At 41.9% G+C, this 22,746-nt stretch overlaps 1 protein-coding gene across 1 annotated transcript in view; it reads left to right on the top strand.

Annotated features, from left to right (window-relative positions):
* MLH3 (mutL homolog 3) overlaps positions 1–9,676 on the top strand; it is a 35,895-nt gene extending 26,219 nt beyond the window's left edge. Inside the window, exons 5-11 of the mRNA XM_036735972.1 lie at positions 1,693–1,764; positions 2,991–3,102; positions 3,943–4,102; positions 6,573–6,596; positions 6,709–6,787; positions 8,008–8,159; positions 9,037–9,676. Coding sequence (XP_036591867.1) covers positions 1,693–1,764; positions 2,991–3,102; positions 3,943–4,102; positions 6,573–6,596; positions 6,709–6,787; positions 8,008–8,159; positions 9,037–9,135 — 698 coding nt within the window. The 3' untranslated portion in view covers positions 9,136–9,676. The remainder of the gene's footprint in view (positions 1–1,692; positions 1,765–2,990; positions 3,103–3,942; positions 4,103–6,572; positions 6,597–6,708; positions 6,788–8,007; positions 8,160–9,036) is intronic.
* Positions 9,677–22,746: the final 13,070 nt, after the last annotated feature.

Raw genomic sequence — 22,746 nt, 5'->3', positions numbered from 1 at the left:
AAAGTTTTTCCACTGTCCAGGATTTTTTTTTTACTAATTTTTTTTAGTTCTATGAATACAGAAATACATGCAAAACTCATAATTTACTTCCTTTACTTTTGGCATTTGCATTTGTATTTTGTTATATGGCCAAACAAATTATTGTTCTAAATTACAGATAACAGAGTACCTCTAGCCTGACATTTTATGTTCTTTGTTTCAGTTACAGCGAAGTACAATTGTCTAGTTATGAAGCCCCAGGAGACAAGGCTTATAAAAATATATATAGTTTCTGATATAAAGAGGGTCACTTTCCTATCTCCCTTTATATCTAAGAAATGAAAAATTGAAATACTATAAACAGAACAAAGAATAAACATCCTTCTAGATAGGCCCAGGGTGGGTGTGGTCCCGATTTCATAGTATCCCTTACTCTTAGTAACAAATATTGGCATCAGTTTCATATTTGATGTTATTGCCTCATAGTTTATTATTTATTCAGTTCTTTTGCCCAGCACAGGATGTACAGTATTCATCACAACCAGCTGCAATTCTTGTCCTCAAAGGAGTTTAAATTACAGCACTGGGGGCCAACCCTGTCTTTGGGCTGCAGTACAAAAGAATTGCTTCTTTTTCTAGACTTAACCTCTCATACCCTGTGCTCGAGGGTATCCTAGAGGCAGCATCTTTCATCTCTTAAGTAGGAGGAAGAGCAAATAGCCATTTGGCATAATCTACTTCAACCAATTTCAAGAACAGAATTTCACTTTTAAAGCACTTCTAATAAACTCTTGCGATGGCCCTTGGCCAGAGCAATAAAGTTCTAAACATCAGCCAAAGTTACTCCTTACCGCAAGATGTTCGTGACAAGGCCTCATGAAAAAAAACCATGATGACATCTTGAAGAATATGATTGCAGGTGTTCCTATGGTATTTAGGAAGACTAATTCTGCTATCATAACAGAAAAAGAATATAACCTGAGATATGATATCCTATGGCCCTCTGCCAAGATATTTGGATGCTCTTCAAGTGAGATAAAAATCACGATCTTCATGGATCCCAAAGTAGTATGCAGTCAATTTAGATTATTTTAATGTGGTATTTAATGAAACTCCATTTTATCAAATTAAAATTAATAAAGCATGTAAGTGTAGGGTTTAATCTTTAGTGAGTACTGATGACAACTCTCTCAACAGAAATAAATTCAGTGCCTTTTTAAAAAAGCCTTAAAATATTCCTAAACTGCATCACGGCATAGATGTGACTATTGCTTCTTGATACTGATAAAATACAGCCTTTGACATCCTTCGCCAAGCTGGAAAGGCTTCCAATATGGCTCCAGCAAAGTTGTCTGAGGACCAGCCTAGTAAAATTCAGAGAGCCTCTTCACTAGAATGTTGGCTCCTGTGTGAAGAAGCCTTTTAGCCCAAGACATTCAGGGAAACCGTCCTGAGCACAGAAAGGCATATCTGCATAGCTGAAGGGAATCGCCACACTCATAGAAATACTGATTCTGAAGCTATGTTTTGTGAGCATCTTTATCGCAATTTCAGTATTTCAGTTTACTATTGCTTTCTAACCTTGTGTCATCTTGCACTTGGATTGTGAAGTAATTTCAGTTAGCCTTTGTTGCTCTATGTAAAATGGCTCCTTTATTCTCATTCTACTGAGTTTGGGAAGCAAGTGGTCCTAATCTCTTCTGATATTCCTAGGTGGAAACCTGCTTGTGTTGGTAGATCAGCATGCTGCCCATGAGAGGATCCGCTTAGAGCAGCTCATTTGTGGTAAGACTTAATTGTGGTAACAATAATAGGGCAGCTAGGAGGCGCAGTAGAGAGAGTGCCTGGGCCTGGAGTCAGGAAGATTCATCTTCCTGAGTTCAAATTCAGCTTCAGACATTTATTAGCTGTGTGACCCTGGGCAAGTCACTTAACCCTGTTTGCCTCAGTTTCCTCATCTGTAAAATGAACTGGAGAAGAAATTGGCACACCGCTCCAGTATCTTTGTCAAGAAAACTTCAAAATGGGGTCATGAGGAGTTGGTCATTACTGAATCAACTGAACAACAACAAAAGGCATGCAATAATGGAGATGACCAACTTCTCAGCAGACTTCTGTGAGGAAGTCCTCAGGGCAGCAGGGGCCCACCAAGAAGTACCTAGGCCCTTTTGTGATCTCTACTCTAAATTAAGAACATAACAGACCCCTCATCCAGACAGGAGGATTGTGGTTATGGTCAGAGACTTATGAAATGTGCCCACTGGTACCTAAGCTTTCCCACTCTTATCCACGGTGTCCAGAGCAAAGACTTGAATTAAGTTTAGATGACCAAGCCTGGCACTTCCACTTCAGTGTTCATTGGGCAGGGGTTTCTAGAATCCCAAAAGGACTGGTATGCATTTTAAAAACACCATGGACCATTTTTCTCATCATCAGACTGTGCGCTCCTCAACAGATGAAATTACAGGAAAAACTCTACTTCTGTGGTTAACTAATGAAAAACACTAGTGACTGAATTATGAAAGGGTAGAGACGGCAAATTCTATTGAATAGAAATGTAACATTTTCCAGGCCATTTTCCACTTTTCTTTAGAAGAGGAAGGCCTAAAAAAGAGACAACATATCGCAGTATCACAGTGAGAGAAACTTCACTGCAGTGGTGTCTAGACTATTATACTGAATTCTTGACAATAACTGATAAAATCTGTTTCCCAAGTACCCACATCATTCAGTTGTTTCAGTGAAAGAGTAGTCATTACTTGTCTACATGTACATGACATTGCATCTTTTGTATAGAAGATGAAGATTTCTTAGATTGCCAAGTTACTATGAAAATGTGTGGACAGTCTGCCAAAAGACTGAAACCCAAACCTCTGAAGTTAAAAACTCTTCGTCTAAAACTAGGCAGTAGAATAATTAACATTATTATGCTCTATCATGTTTCATGCTTGGTCTGAGACTAGTAGACTGTATTTCTCCTTGTTCCCACCTCTCAAACTTTCTGCCAATAGATTCCTATGAGAAGGAACAGCCAAAAAGCTTTCACCGCAAGAAACTGCTGTCTTCTACCATCTACCCGCCAATGGAGGTCATGGTGACAGAGGAACAGAGGAGGCTCTTACAGTTAGTACCGTGCTTGAATGATGGATGTGGTACTGAGCATAGGATAGAGCGTGCCTAGTAATCTGGTCCAGCAGCTAGAACTTGGACCATTTTGATCCTTTCTTGGAGCACGGAGTGTTTATTCTCCCGGTTTCTCTGAAAGCCACGGTATTGCTATAATCGCTTCCATTCTGCTTTGTATCGATGTATTCCTGTTCTTTAGATATCGTCCCATGATCATGTTGAAGGGAATGTCTAGCACAGAGGAGCATGGCAGAGATAAATCATATCGTGATTCACTAGATAAGACCTCTCTCAACTCCTGGGCTAACAGATGTTTATGGAAATGGGAAGGATTTGGAAATAGGGCTACTGCCAATACTTCTTTTCTCCTGGGGCATAATTTAGATTAGCTGCAGATCCAGTTATTTACATCTAGCTAATCAGGAACTCCTCAGATCCAGGGGCCATTAATTACTTCCCTGCTTTCATGCTGATTTAAAACATTCTGAGCCCTTTGTTTTGGTGCCAGGCTTCTTTAAGAGCCAGTTGAAAATCAACTATCAGAAATGAGTAACTCTCCAGTGAAGGAGAAAAGTAAATCCTGGTATTTTAAATCTCTGAGGACCCTTGTTTCCCTGAGTGAAATGAGGAATAAGTGGAGGTTACTGTGATCTCAAAAGGGGAGATATAATAATAGTAAAATCGTAAAAGAACATTATGAGAGAAGCTTTTAAAAACTAGGGCAATTTCTTTAAAATTAGGGAGCATTTGTAACTGAAAGGGGAACGAAAGGCTCTTCTTCAAAAGTACTCTTTGATATACTCTAGTTAGTACATTGGAGACTATTCATCTCTTTAGGTGTTACTACAAGGGCCTGGAAGATCTGGGCCTGAAATTAATGTTTCCAGATGCCCCCAGCTCCCATATCCTTGTGGGAGAGGTGCCGCTCTGCTTTGTAGAAAGAGAAGCCAATGAGGTCCGGAGGGGAAGACCTACTGTGACCAAAAGTATCCTGGAGGTGAGAGGTGCTGGGAAGGTTGCTTTGGGATGGTCCCAGTGAATTCTGCCTGGAGAGGCCAAGGGCTTTTCAAAGTAGAGGCCATGAGGTTGACCTAGCTACATCTACATAGATTTGATAACAGGTCCTTTGCTATACTCATTCTCTCAGCATTTTCTATTTTGGGGCTTCTACCCTGACCCTCCCTGCTCCTGCCTTTTTTCTTTTAATCATTAATGGACTTTGCTATTCAGTCTCTATTAAACTAGAAATCTAAAACAAAAACTTTTGCAGCACACACATCAAAGACTGTTGTTAAGGAGTTTATTTCAGTTTGAAATCAAGCTGATGATGGCCAGAAAATCTTACTCATGTTCAGCCAGACTGATCGACATAATTTTTTGTTAATTCTGAAGGGAACTGGAATGGCTTTGCTCTATCTCAGAGGGGGAGTAGCCCCTCGACTTCTGGCAAATGGAACAAATCACTAACATGCTCCCAGTTAAAAGAACAAATCATTTAACATTAGTTGAACCAAACACTTGCAATAGTAGCCCTGGTGTTACTAATAATAGTAATAATGATAGCTCATATTTATGTGATGCGTTATAATTTCCAAAGCTCTTTTCTCACAATATTCCCCCCCCCCCCCCGCTCCCCCTGCCCCCATACACATGCATTCCACTTTTCAGTGTGATGATGGGCAAGGAACTGATGAGGGAATTGTATCCGACCTTGCTCACTGGGCTTTGTAATCTCAGTGTGTTACTTTCTGGAAACACCAATGGTAGAGGATGTGAGAGGGGCTGGTATTTGTCTCTGTTGTAATACCTTTGATAACTGGGTCGCTTGGTTTCTTCCTGTTTGTTTGTTTTTTCTCCTCTTGGGAGAAATATGACCGTGATTTTGAAGCAGTGCAACGTCTACCACGTGGCTTTGAGTAACTTTGGGAGTGAGAACATGGCTGTGGGAGAAGAAGAGGAGGCAGTATTTTCTAAGTCTGATCTAAAATTAAGAGTGATAGGAGCCTAGAGAAGCTGAAGAAAAAAGGAAGGAAGGAAGAAAAGGAAGGAAAGAAAGAAGGGAGGGAGGGAGAGAGGTAGGAAGGAAGGAAGGGAAGGAGGGAGAGAGGGAGGGAGGAAGGAAAAAAGGAAGGAAGGAAGGGAGGGAGGAGGAAGGAAAGAAGGAAGGAAGGAAAGAAGGGAGGGAGGAGGAAGGAAGGAAGGAAGGGAAGGAGGGAGAGAGGTAGGAAGGAAGGAAGGGAAGGAGGGAGAGAGGGAGGGAGGAAGGAAAGAAGGAAGGAAGGGAGGGAGGAGGAAGGAAGGAAAGAAGGGAAGGAGGGAGAGAGGTAGGAAGGAAGGAAAGAAGGAAGGGAGGAAACATACAGGAAACCAAGGAAACCTTTATTAAATGCTTACTATAGGGGCCGCTAGGTGGCGCAGTGAGTAGAGCACCGGCCCTTTAGTTGGGAGGACCTGAGTTCAGATTCGGCCACAGACACACTAGCTGTGTGACCTTGGGCAAGTCACTTAACCCCAATTTCCCTGCCTTCCTCAAAAAAAAAAAAAAAAGAATTAAATGCTTACTGTGTGTCAGGCACTGTGCTAAGTACTCTATCCCTAATAAAGAAATCCTGTTATTTCTTGTAAAGAAAAAGCTGGTGGTGCTGCATCTTCAAGCAGTGCTTTTCCTTGTAACTGGACTAGCTTAACTTTCAGAGCTTTTACAAATTGTTAGCATGAAAGGGGGTCTGGTAGAAATGTCTTTAAAGTTCATTTGTAATATTAGCATCTGCTGGGAGCAGCTGGGTGGCACAGTGGATAGAGCGCCAGCCTTGGAGACAGGAGGACCTGAATTCACCTTGACACTTACTAGCTGTGTGACCTTGGGCAAGTCACTTGACCCAGATTGCCTTGCCAAAAAGAAAAATTAACATCTGCTTTGATAAGGCTGTTGAAAGGGATGTAACAGGGGCAAAAATATGCCAGGCAATTTTTTAAGTACTATAGAATTTTTTTTTTAATCTAAAGAGGGAGTTCCCAAGAACCACTGTGGAAACTTCAGTGGAAAATTCCTGGTGTTTGTAATCATAAAGCGTGGGTTACATTGAGTGGACAGTTATATTAATTTTTTTCTTATTTATTTGCCTTTATTCATAATATGTGTCCAACATTACACTTGTTCTGGCTAGAGTTTTAAACAGAAACAGACTATCCCTTAATAAATGATCAAGGCCACTCTTACCAATTACATGTCCTCATAAGCTGTTGGGAGCTGTGTCTGGATTGAGTCTCCCTTGCACAAATGTGTTTAAGTCTTCATAGAACGTCTTAACTCAAAGCACTTCATGTTTTATAAAGCCTCATGTTCCAAGCTTCCTTTCCTTGAGGCTGCTGGTCCTTAAAGGGGTCAATTCAAATATTTATTTTTTTATTAGTAGAGAAAAGACAGAATAACGGTAGCTTACTTGCACTTATGTTTTGCTTTCCAGGAGTTTATTCGAGAACAAGTAGAGGTAAGCAATTTTTTTGTTTGGGGAGGATGGGCAGAGGTTTCAGACAGAGGGCATCTATCACCCTCTATTCCTACTATGAATGAAGTGTTTAATTGTGTACTACTGTTTTTAGCTGCTTCAGACTACAGGAGGAGCTCAAGGGACTTTGCCACTTACCATCCAGAAGGTGTTAGCATCCCAGGCCTGCCATGGTAAGATCCTCAATGTAGATATTAAAGATCTGCTCTATGCTAAGCACTCTTGATGGGTAGAGGAAGAAGATAGAAGCATATAGTCGGTATTAAAAAAAAAACAACACACATGAAACAACCAAAGGAAAATATCAGCGGGATCATTTGAGTTTAATACAAATATTGGATATAGGAGTTCAGAAGGAGAGCCAAGTGGAAAAGCAAACAGAATCAGCTTTCCTAGAAGAAGGGAGTTTTGAATGAAACTCAACATGTATTAGTAGAGAGGAGAAAAAAAGAAGACATAGTGGATGAAAGGAATGGTATGAGCATTGGCCTGACAAACAAATCCACACGTATGGAACACCAAGTAGATTAGCTTAGTTTGAATAAAGGATCCATATAGTGAAGTATGAAGAAGTTAGATCGAGGAGGAGGGATGGAAGCCTTGAAGTCCAAAATGGAACATTTCGTTTGGCACATAGAGTTTGGAGCTAGAACGGAGCTTGGATTGGAATTGCAACCACCTCATTTTCAGAGAAGGAAACTTCTCTGAAGGCCCACGGATGTATTTATAAAGTAGCAAAACCAAGATGTGAATCGTTAGGGCTCCAACTGCACACCTAGTGCTCCTCCCTTCGTACTACATTGTCTGGGCATTTGATATGGGATCTGGAGCAGGAAAAAACAAAACAAAACAAAACGGCATTTGAGGAAAATGTTCTGGCTGCAACTTTTGTGTGATGATGGATCAGATTTAGGCTATTACAATAACATAAGCATGAGCAAGTGAAGGTTTACATTAGGGTGGGGTCTGCAGAAGTAGATAGAAAATGGCAAATCAAAGGGGACATTTTGAAGAAAGATTAACATGACTTGGTGGGTTGAACCTGGAGCCAAAGGAAAGAAAATATTGAAAAATAACCCTAGTTATACAAGGCTTAGTTACTCTGAGGAATGTAAGGCTGCTTTTGTCACTCTCGGAGGAACTCTGAAAATACATCATATGGCTCCAGTCTTATGAAGATGAGAGTTTCCCTGAGGAATGGCTGAAGAGCATGGTAAAGCAGGAAGCCTTAAGTTCCATCCATGGTCTTAGGTGATGATTCAAGCAATTCTAAGACCAACAGAAAAGTTACCAAGATGTATTTTCCTTTATTTAGATGACATTTAGGTCATGGTCAGGCTTGGCTTCCCACTGTACATGTGACACGTCTCTCACACTCCTTTTTTGTTTTTAGGAGCTATTAAGTTTAATGACAGCCTGAGCCTAGAGGAGAGTTGTCGACTTATTGAGGCTCTATCTCGGTGCCAGCTGCCCTTCCAGTGTGCTCATGGGAGACCTTCAATGCTGCCCTTGGCAGACATAGACCATTTGGAACAGGAGAAACAGGTACCTTAGTGATTAAGAGTGAAGAAGAAGAGGAAACTGAGTTGCTCTCTTTCTTTTAAAGGGAAGGGAGTAGTCCTGCTTTGAATAAACTACCAGATCTTCTTCCCTCACCTATTTTGAAATGCTAACACACACACACACCCACACCACGCACCACACACACACACATACACATACACATACGGTATATGTACAGATTTATAGATCCCTGATATCTTGTTCTTGTCTTTCTGGATAGGCTGCAGCAATTCTTTTTCCTAGGAGTGCAGAGACTTGGTAGGAATACAGCAGATTGGCTTTTGTCTAAGCGTGGTCATGCTACCTGGTCACTCACCATGATAGTAACTCATTGTAAATGGCAATGCTAGTTTATGGAGTCTCTGCATCTTGGGGGGAATATAAGGCTGTGGTCACGATCCACCCCAGAAAGTTTGGTGTGGATAATACTACAAGGAGTGGTTTTAATTAAGAACGTTTTCTGTTCTCAGTTATAATCTTAACTGAAACAGAACATGAGACCATATTAAGAATGTCCATGTTATTGCATTGCCAGAGCCAGCAATTGTGCTTACCTTTCCTGCTAAAGAGTTGCAAATTCTTCTCTTGCAGTGAGTCATGGATATTAGAATTTTGTACCCAGCCCAACTGAACTCCCTGGTGCTGGAGACTCTTTGCCCCATTCTGAACCACAAAGAATCTAGGTTCCACGACTATTAGAGGAGCTTTTTGTCCTGGAGAAACCTATCATGCTGCTCATTTAGTCTTCCCTGAAGCCTGATTTCGTTATACTTTGGAAAATTAACAATTTAATTGGGATTTGAGTATCCACATTTGCTTTAGTGTGTTAACAACTATAATACTTCCATTTTTTCTCTAGTATCCTAAACCAAACCTCACTAAACTTCGCAAAATGGCCCAGGCCTGGCATTTGTTTAAGAAAATAGAAACTCATGATGAAAAGCAAAACAAAGGCTGAAACCACCTTGTGAACTTCCATGAAGGCAGGACTCTCCAGACAAGCCCCACACCTGTGAGAAGATGAAGGGACATTAGCTGAATACAGCTGCCTGCAGGATGAATCACTGTGGTTGGGACACTTTCCTTAGCAAGCCCAATGCACAGAACTGGCTTCAAAAGCGTAGCCCTTTCTTGGGCATCTCTGTAGGCACCTGCCATATGATAATTTAAATCTGAAAGCTGCGTAAGGGGAAATGTATAGATGTATGCATTTATATGACTCAGGAGTTTGAAAATATCTTTCCATGTCTATTTATAATTTATTTTGGAGTAAAATTTGATAATTGATTTTTTTAAAAAGTCATCTGTTTAGTTTTCATTTAATATGCAATACATCCTCGCATCCATGTTCAATGCTAGTCCCGTATTCACCTCCCTGTCCTATAGTTTCCCTGAGCTCTGTCCCTTTCCACTAGGATCTGTGACAAAAAGGTTTGGGAGACATAGTTTCTGGGTAATTTAGTCATTTTTATTAATAAGTCCAGCATTTTATTAATAAATGGACAGTCATTTGGTCTCCCTCTTAGACCAAAGACAATCATAGTGGCAGACTCAGAGCTTATATGTTCTTTTGGAAGAGGAGTGGCAGTCAACTCTTATTGTCAACATAACACAGTCAACATAACACAACTGGAGGTGTATATTAAACCCTTGGACAAAGAAACTATGTACTCAGACCCGCCCCCCACCTTTTGGTTATCTGTTCAAAGAATTTAACATTTAAAAGCCCAAACCTGAAGAGTCTTATTCCACCCAGTCTGATGCCACAATAACTGGGTTATTTGAATGATGAAAAGGGCCTGAGAGACGTCTCATTAAGGCCAACCCATACCTGACCAAGAATCTCCTCTACAAACAACCCCAGCAAATTCTTTTTCCATTTGGTTGAAGATAGGGTCCTTACCCTTCCCTCATTTTTAACCAGATAATTTTAGGGAACTGACCAATTTAAGTCATGTTGGTCAAGAAATGGATGGAGAAAATTCCAAATTTTCATTTTTCTGCTGTCTTTAAAACTACTGTCTAGCTAATGATATTGTATATGTCTACAACCGCAGAAATATCGAAAGTTGGTCTTTAAAGATGGCTGGGGTTGGGATTTTTTTAATGGAAAGGGGAATACTCATAATGGATCCGTGACCTCTCCGATTTCAAAGTTTCTTCCAACAGTGCAGATCATGACCCATCCACATCTGCCAATCCTGTATGAGTCTCAGCCATTTCCTCTCATAAGGATCCACCCTAGGGAATACACCCAAAGTGCTACAGGCCTTCCTCAATTTCCCTTCCCCAAAGTCCTCCTCCAGTATCTGATTCTGATGTGAAGATGACCCTGGGTTCTCAAAGGCCATGCCAGTGGAGTGTAAGCTCTTGCAGGTTCCACCATGTTGGAAATGCTTCAGGTATAGCCCTGGCCACAGACCAAGGCTGTGTTCTGAGGACTGAGCCAGCTAAGTGTGGAAAAATTAATCACCAGGAAGCTGGCTACTCAGCGATGGATTTTTTTTGGCCATGGCAGCTCATTAATTTTTGGTATATGTTTATTTTTAAAAGCTTAATAACTCAATGTAATATTTATTCTTTCAGTAAAATGCCTGACTTTGCTTAAGCAGGTGCGATCACTCATGATTTCCCTTGTATTTTCCTCAAGGCATAGGGGTTCTTTTGGGTCCAGCACAATTTCTATCTAGGCACCTAGGTGTCACAGTGGATAGAGGCAATGGGCCTTGTATCAGGAAGACCTGAGTTCAAATTCAGCCTCCGTCACTTACTAGCTGTGTGATCCTGGGCCAGTCACTCAACTTCTGTTTGCCTCAATTTCCTCACCTGTAAAGTGGGGATAATAATAGCACCTAGCTCCCAAAGTCGTTGTGAAGACCAAATGAGATAATAATTATGAAGTGCTTGGCACAGTGCCAGGCCCATAGTAAACGCCATATAAATGTTAGCAGCTACTATTATCCATGCTTAATTACAATCTACAGTCCTAATCATGGCATAATTCCATCTGAACATAAGATTTTTCCTTGCAAAATGCTTCCAAGCAGTCTCCTTTACATATTTCTACTTCCTCGATAGATGAATCGTTCAGAAAAACATTTTCTGTGTCTCTGGTTAATAATAATGCTTAGTGGATTAGACCTGTGGAAGGAGCAGTAATATTCCAACCGCAGACATATTAATTCTGTGATGGCTCACTTTGATAGACTTGGCTCTTGTCAGCAATACAAGGTTCAAAGACAACTCCAAAGGACTTATGATGGAAAGAGCTATCTACATTGAGATAAAGAACTATGGAATATGAATGTGGATTGAAGGAAACTATCTGCCCTCTCTCTTTTTTTTTCTATATTTTTTTTTGGTTTTGTTTCTTTTTTCTCATGATTCACTCAATTGATTATGGTTCTTCTTTATGACTTGACTATTGTGTAAATATGTTTAATGCAAAGGTATATATAGAACATATATCTGATTCTATGCTGCCTTGGGGAAGGGGAGGGAGGGGAAGAAAATTTGGAACTCAAATCTGTGGAACTGAGTGTTGTAAACTAAAAGTAAAAAAATTAAATATTAAAAAAGCAGTATTATTCACTGTGAACAAGCTATAAGTATGGATGATATGAGTAAAATGCTGCTTTGAGAATTTTTACTTTAAATTTGGAAGAGAGATAACACAGCATCTCCTATGAGGGCCATCAAGTGAAGATATTTGAGAAGCATTGCTTTTGTACTGAACAAACATTTTCATAGACTCCCAGGATTGGAAATAGCTTCATAAGTGATTTAGTCAACCTCACTGACCTGCCTCTCCTATGGCAGAAGTGACAGTATTCTACACCCTACCCATTACCTGTGGCAGCAAGGACTTCCCTGACAGCCAAGGAATTGTCCCTGATATTCAACGTGATAAAAGTCTGCGTCTCACCACTCCTGGAAAGAAATGGGTTTTTCCAGAGGGTAAAGTGAGGACAATTTTATGAAATGTGTAACCTCTTAGTTATGAAAAATAATAAAAAGCCACATTTTTATCAGCAGTGCAGCTTTATCAGGCTTGACCATAGGAAGAAAGGTTATATTTTTTATTGTTTCTTCAGTCTTGCAGGTTCCTCCAGCTTTAGAGCACATGGCAAAGCAGCTAATAGAAAATGATGGAGAATTAAAAAAAATTCCATGGTCAGCTCCAGGATTATAAATGGCAACGTATTTTGGATTACTGGGAGACAAGAGCCAGGACTAGGGGGCAAGGCTTAGGAGCACAAGAGAGAGGACAGATACAGGAGGAGGCCAGGGTCAAAGCCAGGGAAGACAAACATTTGGCATGGAAGCCCATCTAAGTAGCATGAGGGTCAAAGTAAGACTGAGGTCTGGACACACAAGAAATTCCACTAGGATCTGTGACAAAAAGGTTTGGGAGACATAGTTTCTGGGTAATTTAGTCATTTTTATTAATAAGTCCAGCATTTTATTAATAAATGGACAGTCATTTGGCCTCTCTTTTAGACCAAAGACAATCATAGTGGCAGACTCAGAGCTTATATGTTCTTTTGGAAGAGGAATGGCAATCAACTCTTATTGGTTAACCGCAACTGGAGGTGTATATTAGACCATTGGACAAAGAAACTATATACTCAGACCCGCCCCCCACCTTTTGGTTATCTGTTCAAAGAATGTACACCCCACCCAAGGCTGAGCTGATTGGCTTCCACCGGGCTGGGGTCCTGAACAAGAAAGTCCAATCTCATTATCAGCATGTTCTGCAAGAGATTGAACTTTTAAAATCTGGACTTTAGAAAAAGGGGAACTCTGGGTCTCCCTGAATCATTGGTTGTTAATAATAATTTCTCAGATCATATGTATATTCCCCTATTTGGCATTTAAATCTCATCACAATAGGGTCTCTTCTTACCTTTTCAGTGTTATGCTATGCTCCAGCCAAACTAGCCAGTTTGTAGTTTCTACACTCCATCTCCTGTTCCCATCACCCATAACTGTGCTACCTCTATCATCTAGAATTCTGAAATTCTTCTTTCTGATTATAACCTCCTAATTATAACCTAGCCTAGCCTTAAAGGCTAGGTGCTACAGTGGATAGATCCTGGGTTTAAATCAGGCCACAGATATTTCCTAGCGGTGTGACTCTCAGTCTGAAACCAGGAAGACTTTTGTTCCTGAGTTCAAATCTGGCCTTAGACACTTGCCAGCTCTGTGACCCTGGGCAAGTCACTTAACCCTGTTTGCCTGCTTCTTCATCTGTGAAATGAGCTGGAGAAGGAAATGGAAACCACTCCAGTATCTTTGCCAAGAAAATCCCAAATAGGGTCAGGAAGAGTCAGACAAGACTCAACAACAGTAACAATTTAAAGGCAGCTAGGTGGTGCAGCGGATAGGGTCCTGGAGTCAAGAGAACCTGAGTTCCAAACTAACTTCAGACACCAGCTGTGTGACCCTAGGCAAGTGACTTAACCCTTTTTGCCTCAGTTTCCTCATCTGTAAAATGAGCTGGAGGAAGAAATGACAACCTACTCCAGTATCTGCCAAGAAAACCCCGAATGGGGTCACAGAGAGGCAGATACTGCTAAATCACCAGAACAACAAGGCCACGGGCAAGTAATTGGACCTTTGCCTCAGTTTCTTCAGCTATAAAATGGGAATGATAATAATAGCACCTACTTCACAGGGTTGTTGTGAGAACCAAATAAGACAATGATTGTGAAGGGCTTAGCACGATGCCTGGCATACAGTAGGTGCCATATAAATGCTTATTCCCTTCCCTTCCCTTTTCTCTGTCTTTCTGCCCAGCTCCTCCTACACCTATTTTTCTTCCTCATGGTGATATCCCACACCTCCCTTCCTCACAGTCCTCCCAGGTCATACGACCTCAATTCCCTCTTCTCATAGTTTGACCCGTTAAATTATACATCGTCTTCCTGTTGCTATTCATGCCTTGCCCTTCCTTTTACCTCTATTCCTGTGGGCAGTCAGGTGGTGCAGTGGGCAGAGAGCTGGACGTGGAGCTAGCAAGACCTGAGTTTGAAGACTGCCTCAGTTGTTAATAAATGCCGGTTCTCATGTGCCGCTGAATCTCCTGTCACTGCTGCTTGACGATCCTTTTATTCTTCCTTGATTAGCCTCTGTTATAGACCCCACAGCTGTTGCTGAGTCATTTTTCAATCATGTCTGACTCTTCGTGACCCCACTTGGGGTTTTCTTGGCAAAGATCCTGGAGTGCTTTGCCATTGTCTTCTCGAGATCATTTTACCGACGAGGCAAGCAGGGTTAAGTGACTTGCCCAGGGTCACAGTTAGTAAGTGTCTGGGGCTGGATGTGAAATCAGGAAGATGAGTTTTCCTGACCCCAGGCCCGATGCTCTATCCACTGCATCACCTAGCTGCTCAAGCCTATCAAAATGCATGTGTGCAAAACTGAACTCATTAGTTTCCCCCCAAAACCTTCTTCGTTTCTTTCAAAGACACCACCATCCTTCTGGTCACTCAGGTTCACAACCTCAGAGTCAAGCTTGACTCCATCCTCCCTCACACCACATATATCCAAAACATTGCCAGGTCTTACGGATTTCAATTGCACAACATCTCACAGTCCTTCTCATTTCTCCATTCACATGGCCGCTCCTCTAGTTCAGACCCTCAACATCTCTCACCTGGACTATTGCAGTCACTTCCTGATTCGTCTTGCTTCCAGTCTCTTCCCGCTCCATCTTCTACACAGCTGCCTAGTTGATATTCCTAAGAGCTAGGCCTGAACACCCCCCTACTCAGAAGACTTCACTGGTTCTCTAATAGGACAAAATGCAAACTTCCCAATTTGCCCTTTAGAGCTCTACACAATGTGGCTCCCACCAACTTTCCCAAATGATTTCCTATTCATTCCTTTCAGATATTCCCTATTCCCCTATTTTCTGTTTCCCTTACATGTCTCCTCCTGTCTGTTTAAGCCAAAGGTGGGGAACCTACTGCCTCAAGACCACAGGTGGCCCTCTAGGTCCTCAGGTGCAGCCCTTTGAATCCAATTTGGATTCAGTAAAAGAGCTGCACTTGAGGACCTAAAGGGCCACCTGTGACCTCAAGGCCGTAGGTTCCTCACCCCTGGAAGCCATTTCCTGTGCATGGGATGATCTTTCTCACCTTTGCCTCTTGGAATGCTTGGCTCTATTCAAGATCCAGTTTGTGTGGCCTACAACCTGAGGCCTTTTCTGAATGCCCCACAAATATGAATGCTCTCCCTGCCACCACCATGTGTGTACATAGAAGGTCCTTGAGAGAAAGGACTATTAACCCTTTTTGTCCTTGTATTCCAGCACCTAACATGGTGCCTTATGCATTGCAAGCGCTCTGTCCACCTTCAAAAATTTGTTCAACTCAAATATGTGGGTTGGAGTCACCTGTGTGAACAATGAGAATGAGACCCATGGGAGCTAATAAAGAAACTGAGTGAAGAAGGCCAGGATCAAGGTTTGGAGGGGACACCCAAGGTCAGGGATTAGGGCACGGATGATGGCTGCAAATCAGCCTGGAAAGGTTCCGTCAGACAAGAAAGAGGAGAACCAAGAGGAAGTACTGTAGAGGCAAGGGAGGGAAAAGTATGGGGCAGGAATGGAGTGAGGAGGTGAGCTATGGTATCAAGAACTGAAGAGAGGGCAAGTCAAACTGAGGAAAAAGGCATTGGATTAAACAGTGACAAGTGTCTAAAGTTACAAGTATCTTTAGATGGCATACTTGGGGGCAGCTAAGTGACTCAATGGACCGAGTGCTGGGCCTGTAGTTGGGAAGATTCCTCTTCCTGAGTTCAAATCTAGGCTCAGACACTATCTGCGTGACACTGGGTAAGTCACTTAACCCTGTTTGCCTCGGTTTCCTCATATGTAAAATGACCTGGAAAAGGAAATGGCAAACCACTGCAGTCTCTTTGTCAAGAAAACCCCAAATGGGCTTGCAGAGAGTCAGACACAACTGAACAACAAGAATTTTTTATATGCCTCTGGTAATCGAAGTGGAGATCTTGGACAGGCAGTTGTGATGCAAGACTAGAATTCAAGGCGAAATAAGGCTAAAAATGGGTAGAGTGGAAGTTTTCTATCTATGCAAGTTGATCATTAAGAGAAGAGGGCCCAGGACATAGCCAATCTGAACCTTTCCCCTGAATCAGTCAGTAAGCACATATTAAGCATGTACTGTGTGCCAAGCACTGTACTAAGCTTTGGGGAGCTAACATGCAAACAATGATATAAATAGACATAAGATATAAAGTGCTAACGAAAATGCCCAGAATCTGGAGATGGCATCTTACTGGATAAAAAGCAAAGAGGCCAGTGTCACTGGATTACAGAGTGGGGAAGGTATAAGACTGGAAAGGCAGGAGCAGACCAGCTTATTACAAAAGACTTTGAATGCCAGACAAATTTTATATTTGATCCTAAAGGCGATAGGAAGCCACTGGAATTCATTGAGTAGGGGTGTGACGGTGTCAGACTTGTACTTTAGGAAGATTGATTTGGCAGCTGTGTGGAGTTCCTAGCATAGAGACAGACTTGAGGTTTACGGACCAGCAGGCTGTTCTAGTAATCTAAGCAAGAGGTGATGAGGCCATGCATGGGGCGGAGTGGGGGGGGGGGCGGTGTAAGGAGAGAAAAGAGGGCAGACACAAGGATGTCCAACATCTGGCAACATTTGATATGGGGAGGTTGATCGAGAGAGAGGGAAGAGTCGAAGGTGGTAAGATGACCATGAGGATGATGGTGCCCACCATAACAAGAGGGAAGTTTGGAAGAAGGGGAAGTTTTTTGGGGGGAAAGATAATGAATTCAATTTTGGATATGTTGAGTTTAAGATGTCCATGGGACATCTGTTTTGAAATATCTAATAAACAGCTGGAGATGCAAGTCTGGAAGTTAGGAGAGAGGCTAGGACTGGACAAGGGGTGGGGAGGGAATAAACATTTAAGAGCCAGGTACTGTGTCAGGCACTGTGCCAAGTACTTTACCACCATCTCATATCTGAGAATCAGTATAGAGATGATAATTGAAAACATGGGAGCTGATGAGATCACCAAGTGAAATAGTATAGAGGAAGAAGGGAGCTCAGGACAGAGGGGGTCAGCTACTGTTATTGGGCATCGCCCGGATGAAGATTTATCAAAGGAAATTAAGAAGTGGTCAGATAAGAAGGAGGACCAGGATATAACAATGTCACAGAAACCTAGAAAAGGCAGGGATTGTTTCATTTTTGTAACTGTATCCCCGACACTATCATACAAAGGAGAATGTGCTGAATTCAAAAAAGAGGTCCAAACTGCTATGATAAACTTGAGGCCTCACTTTCAACTGAGGGGGGTGGGGCAGGGTTCAGGAAAGGCTTTATGGAAGAGATGGCACCTGAGGTGGGTTTTGAAGGGAGAGATTTCAGTTTATATACATTGGAGTGGAAAGGTAATCCACTTTAGACGCAAGAGATAACATGAACAAAGGCATAGAGAGGAGACCAGGCCTAGATAACCAACATGTACCCAGAATGTGGACAGCTTTGAATGAGAGCTGGCATTGATTGGATGACACTTAATCAGTTAACACTTCAATGCAGTAGGCAGTGGGAAACCACCACAGGTTTTGAGCAGAGAGACTTCGTGAAAAAGTCTTCAAACATTTATTGAGCACCTACTATGTACAAAGTACTATACTAAGTGTTGGTGGCACAAATACAAAAAATGAAAGAATCCATGCCTTTGATAGGTTTCCATATGACTTCAGTGGTCCAGGAGGGAAGATGACATAGGTATAACTGGTTTATAATGACTTTGCAGAGGCCAAAACCCTGAAGCCTTTTTTCTTGCTCTCCTTAGTTAGATTTCTCCTTAATCTTGCACTTTTGTGTTGATTTTTTTAAAACTTAAAGCATATGAAAATTTTTTATCATTAAACTGAATATTTCTTTTTTTCAGCTCATAATTCTAAACTCTGCAGATCTTTTCTGATACTAGTTGTGTTATCCAATATTTAGCTGTCCCTGGAATCTGTTTCAAGTCATTCATTGCTAAAAATGTTGACTAGATTGAAGACAGAGAACTGTGGCATACCATTAAATACACACTCCCAGGACTATATCCATTAATCAGAATTGCTTGGGTATGAATAATACCTAAGTGTTATCACCCAGGTACATATTTCCATATTATTTACAGGAATATCCCAAGTGCTTTGTAGAAGTCCAGATATACTATGTACATAATTCCTCTGATCCACCAGTCTAATAGATAGTGTCTAGAAAAATGACACATTAAAGATTAGGATACTGCTTCTTTATTATTTAATAACTAATTATCTGTTGCACAGTGTCCTGGTCCAGCTGTTTGGTGAATGAAAGGATAATTCAAAACAATATATGCCAAAGCCAAAGCACTTCCAGACAACATTTCAGAATAGTTCCTTTGTAACCACTCATGAACATGTGTGGGGATGACAGGTGGGAAGCACAAGACCTCTATAACAAATCCTAATCTAGCGATGTCTTTATTACTAAGCATTTCTCAAGAAATGGACCGTAGGTGCCATTGGAATGACTTTGCTTGGTTGGATGTCTTGCCAAGTTTTCTTAAGCTTTTACCTTCCACTGCCTCTGCTCCACCTCAAGTTGTCCCAAGGGATTTCAAAGATGAAAATGGAAGGACTACAAACCAAAAAATACATGGAGAAGATGTGCAAAAACAAAAACATTTGAACAGTTTTCTCCATCAGTGACAGCGGGGTCACCACATGGAGTCCCTAACATCACAGTTCCTGAATGACTTATAGAGGACTTAGAAATGGCATTAAAGAGAACAAAGATGGGGAGAGCAGCAGGATTAGATCAAAGGAGATTAGCGGTAGAGGTGATACGATTGTGAGGGCACTGAGGAACTGATAGACAAGGTGGCTGAAGGAGAGGGAAATACTATAGGCAAGAAAAAAAATCTTGTGGTTTTTGGGTTTTTTTTTTTGGAGGGGGCCAGGCAGGGCAATTGGCATTAAGGGACTTGCCCAAAGTCACACAGCTAGTAAGTGTGTCAAGTGTCCGAGGCCAAATTTGAACTCAGATCCTCTTGAATCCAGGGCCGGTGCTATAATCACTGTGCCACCTAGCTGCCCCAAAATCTTGTGTTCTAATAATGAGAAAAGGTAATCCAGAGAACATCATTAACTATGGACCTACATCCCTACTCTCCCATCTATACAAAATCTTTATAGGGGTCGTTTATATAAGAATTGAGGGCATTCTGAAAGCATTAGTACGGAACAAGTAGGTTTTCACAAGCAGTATTCAACAATAGACCACATCTTTACCATCTCACAATTAACTAAAAGATATAGAAAACATAAGATCCCACTGTGCTTACTGTTGGTTGATTAAAAAAAAAAGATTTGACTCAGTAGAACAAAATGTCACTTTCAGGCTCTTTTACAGCAAATTCTCTCCCCACCCACATAGCAAGATCATTTAGGATTCCTCGGAAGATGTAATAACAGAAACAATCCTGTTCAATGACCCTCAGAGGACAATATTAGGTGAGGCATAAAATGGGGAGATGTATATTCAGCAGAGGTATTCAACAGTGTGATAGAAGAGATCCAGCCCAGAATGCAGGTTGAGGAGGGATTCTCTGGGAATAGTAGGATCCTCCAAAGGCTTGTTTGTGGATGAGATTGTGCTGACTACATTAAGCACTTAAACATTACAGAGCCTCCTGGAAGCAACATGAAATGCCTCAAACAAGTTTGGCCTGTCCAGCCACACCAAAAATACCAGTCAGATGAAGGATGTCCATTGGCCAGATATCAACATGTATTTGGTTGGGTACCCTGTAGAGCTTTTCTATTAGTATGTATATTGGAGACAGACAGTATAGATGGACAATGAACCAGGCCCAGAGTTGAAAAGGAAAGCGGACTGGATTGTTTCCAAAAAATTGCAAAGCTCTTTTACTGACTCCTAAGCTTCCCATGAAAGCAAGGGCCCATTTTTTCAATCCTAATGTTTTGCTGGAGTTGCCATATAGCAGAAAGACATGGAATGCCACTGTTTCTGAAAGACTGTCACACAGAGGGAAGTGAAGAGGTGTGCAGTGGGTTATAAGATGTAGCTGATGAAGAACTCCAAAGAATAGGAGTAAGGGGGTCAAGGAGTTGTATGACAGGATGGTAGGCTGGTCATATAGTAAGAACAAGGGTAGAAAGCCAGAAGACCTCACGGATATTCTGGTGACATTGAGAAGAAAGCAAGGAAGGCCTTCTAGCATATTGGGTGGACCCTTTGTGGCAAACTTTTGGGAGACCATGGACAAGATGGTCACATGGGATAGGCAGGCATGGATGAATTTCAGTACGTATCATTAGGGGGAGCTGCTGAATTCAGGTCACAGATCCCTCTGAGCATTTGAAAGTATCACACATAGGCAGTTCTATAGTCATTCATTAATATAAATAACTACATGATTTTAGCAGTAAATAAATGAGCTAAATCATTTGAGAAATGTTTAAACTGCCTATGTCCGACACTTAAGAAGTAGAGGTATGTGTCAACAACCCGGCTGGCAGCTTCTGTGGGAGTATAAGATTCACCCACAGCCAGCACCCAGAAAGCTGCCAACAGCACAGGTTCTTTTGATCTGCCTAATTAAGGAAAGCAAGGTGAAGGGGTCAATAAGCTTACTTTTAATTCAAATATCATTCAGTTAGCTCAGGGGGAAAAAACCAGAACCCTGAACTTCAAAACAAAATGCAAACACATTACAAACATCAACAGACTTTGTCTGATTCAACCCCAACAGATAGTTACCAGAGTTCAACAAAGTTTCAGCATCCGGGTTTACAAGCTGGAGGGCTCCTTAACTACAGCTGGAGTCTCCTCATCAACACCATCTCCAGAACCCCACACCAATGGCTCTGTCCTCCCTTCTTATAGGGCTTCAGACATCAAACATCATCTGAATCACCAGAGCTCAGGCTCTGGTGATTGGTTCTTGAGTTGGCCCCTCCCCTCAGGACCCTGGGATGTTCACATCCACATGGATTACATTAACACCTAATGGGGTTTGGGCCTGGGGCTTAGGACCTAGTAAAGCTCACTGAGATAAATTGAGTCACTCAAAGAAAACAAAGGCCATTCTGGTTACAAGGTATTAGCTTCTTTTTCCTTGCTTTATCATTTTGTACTGATTAAAACTTTGCTTGGTGAATATCTTTCAAAGATTTCCTTCCTGTTCCATATCTAGGAATTTCTATTCCGTGTAGATTTTACACGAGTAATCTTCTCCCCACCTGAATTTATAGAATCAAACTACAGGAAGATGAATGCCTATAAAGTTTAGCAAAAATTAAGTTACAAGACTTCCAGTTGGTCTGCTATGGTTAACAAGCTCTTGGTATATACAAACCACTATATAGACATTTAGATTGCTGTTACCATTTGCTGTTAAATCATGCTCAAATCAAGCTAAATCAAGATCTCTACTGTTTTTATTGAGTCCAGTAAACCTCATTTGCCAAAGTTAGTGGGGGAAGGGGTAGAACCAGATGGTGGCTTGATAGGAAGCAATGCGGTGAATTCCTTTTCACAAACTCACCAGGCCAAAATCCTGATGGGGAAGGCCAGGAAAACTCACAGCGAATCCTTTTTCTAGCCCCGGTCTGCATAATGATGCAGTCACTGAGGACAGGCGGGCCACGAGCACAGCCACACAGAGCATGTCAGCCCTGAGAGAGAAGCTGTACACCAAGGCTGGAGGAGGTCCCAGGCCCAGACCTCTGCTGGGGCAATGCGCAGGGACACGTTCAAACTGGAGCTGTGTCACCCACTAGCTCCAGGTTATGGATGCAGGGCAGATTGAGAAGGGAGCCTGGGCAGAGCAGTGGCGTTCCTAGGTGGTGATGATGATGGCGGTGTAATGATAGCTAACGTTTATATAGCACCTACTATGTGCCGGATACTGTACTTCACAAATATGATTATTTGACCCTCACAACAACCCTAGGAGGTAGGAGTTATTATTATCCCCATTTTGCAGATGAGGAAACTGAGACCAATATAGGTTAAGTGACTTGTCCAGGGTCACACAGCTACTACATGTCCAAGGCTGAATTTGAACTCAGGTCTACCTAATTCCAGGCTTGGTGACTCTATCCACTATGACACCTAGATGCCCTACGCTGTGTACGGGAAAATGAGGAAGTTCTGTAGCAGCCACAGCAGCATCAGTGTGGCCCAGAACCCATGGGAAACCTACAATTCTGCTGATCTGAGCCCTGCTGACAGAGGCAGAGTCCAATAGCTGTCTGCTCCTGCATGGACCCAATTCAGGGTGGACCTGTGGGGGGTGGGGGAAGAGAAGGAGGTAGCAATCAGACTTTTCCCTGGATCAGACCACTTTGGGAGTACTAAAAGCTTGGCAGGCCCCCAGCCTGTCCTCAAGATCCTGGAATAACACAATACTCAGTACCCCGAGAAAGCAGCAAAAGACCCAGACCAGACCTCCCTCCAGAAGCATCATAGAGCCCTGTCCTAACAACAAGCCTGAAGTCAGGAAG

This window comes from Trichosurus vulpecula, chromosome 8, assembly GCF_011100635.1.
Source record: "Trichosurus vulpecula isolate mTriVul1 chromosome 8, mTriVul1.pri, whole genome shotgun sequence".
Classification (NCBI taxonomy): domain Eukaryota; kingdom Metazoa; phylum Chordata; class Mammalia; order Diprotodontia; family Phalangeridae; genus Trichosurus; species Trichosurus vulpecula.
The sequence above is the reverse complement of the archived record's forward strand: the minus strand, read 5'-3'. Positions and strand labels throughout refer to the sequence as shown.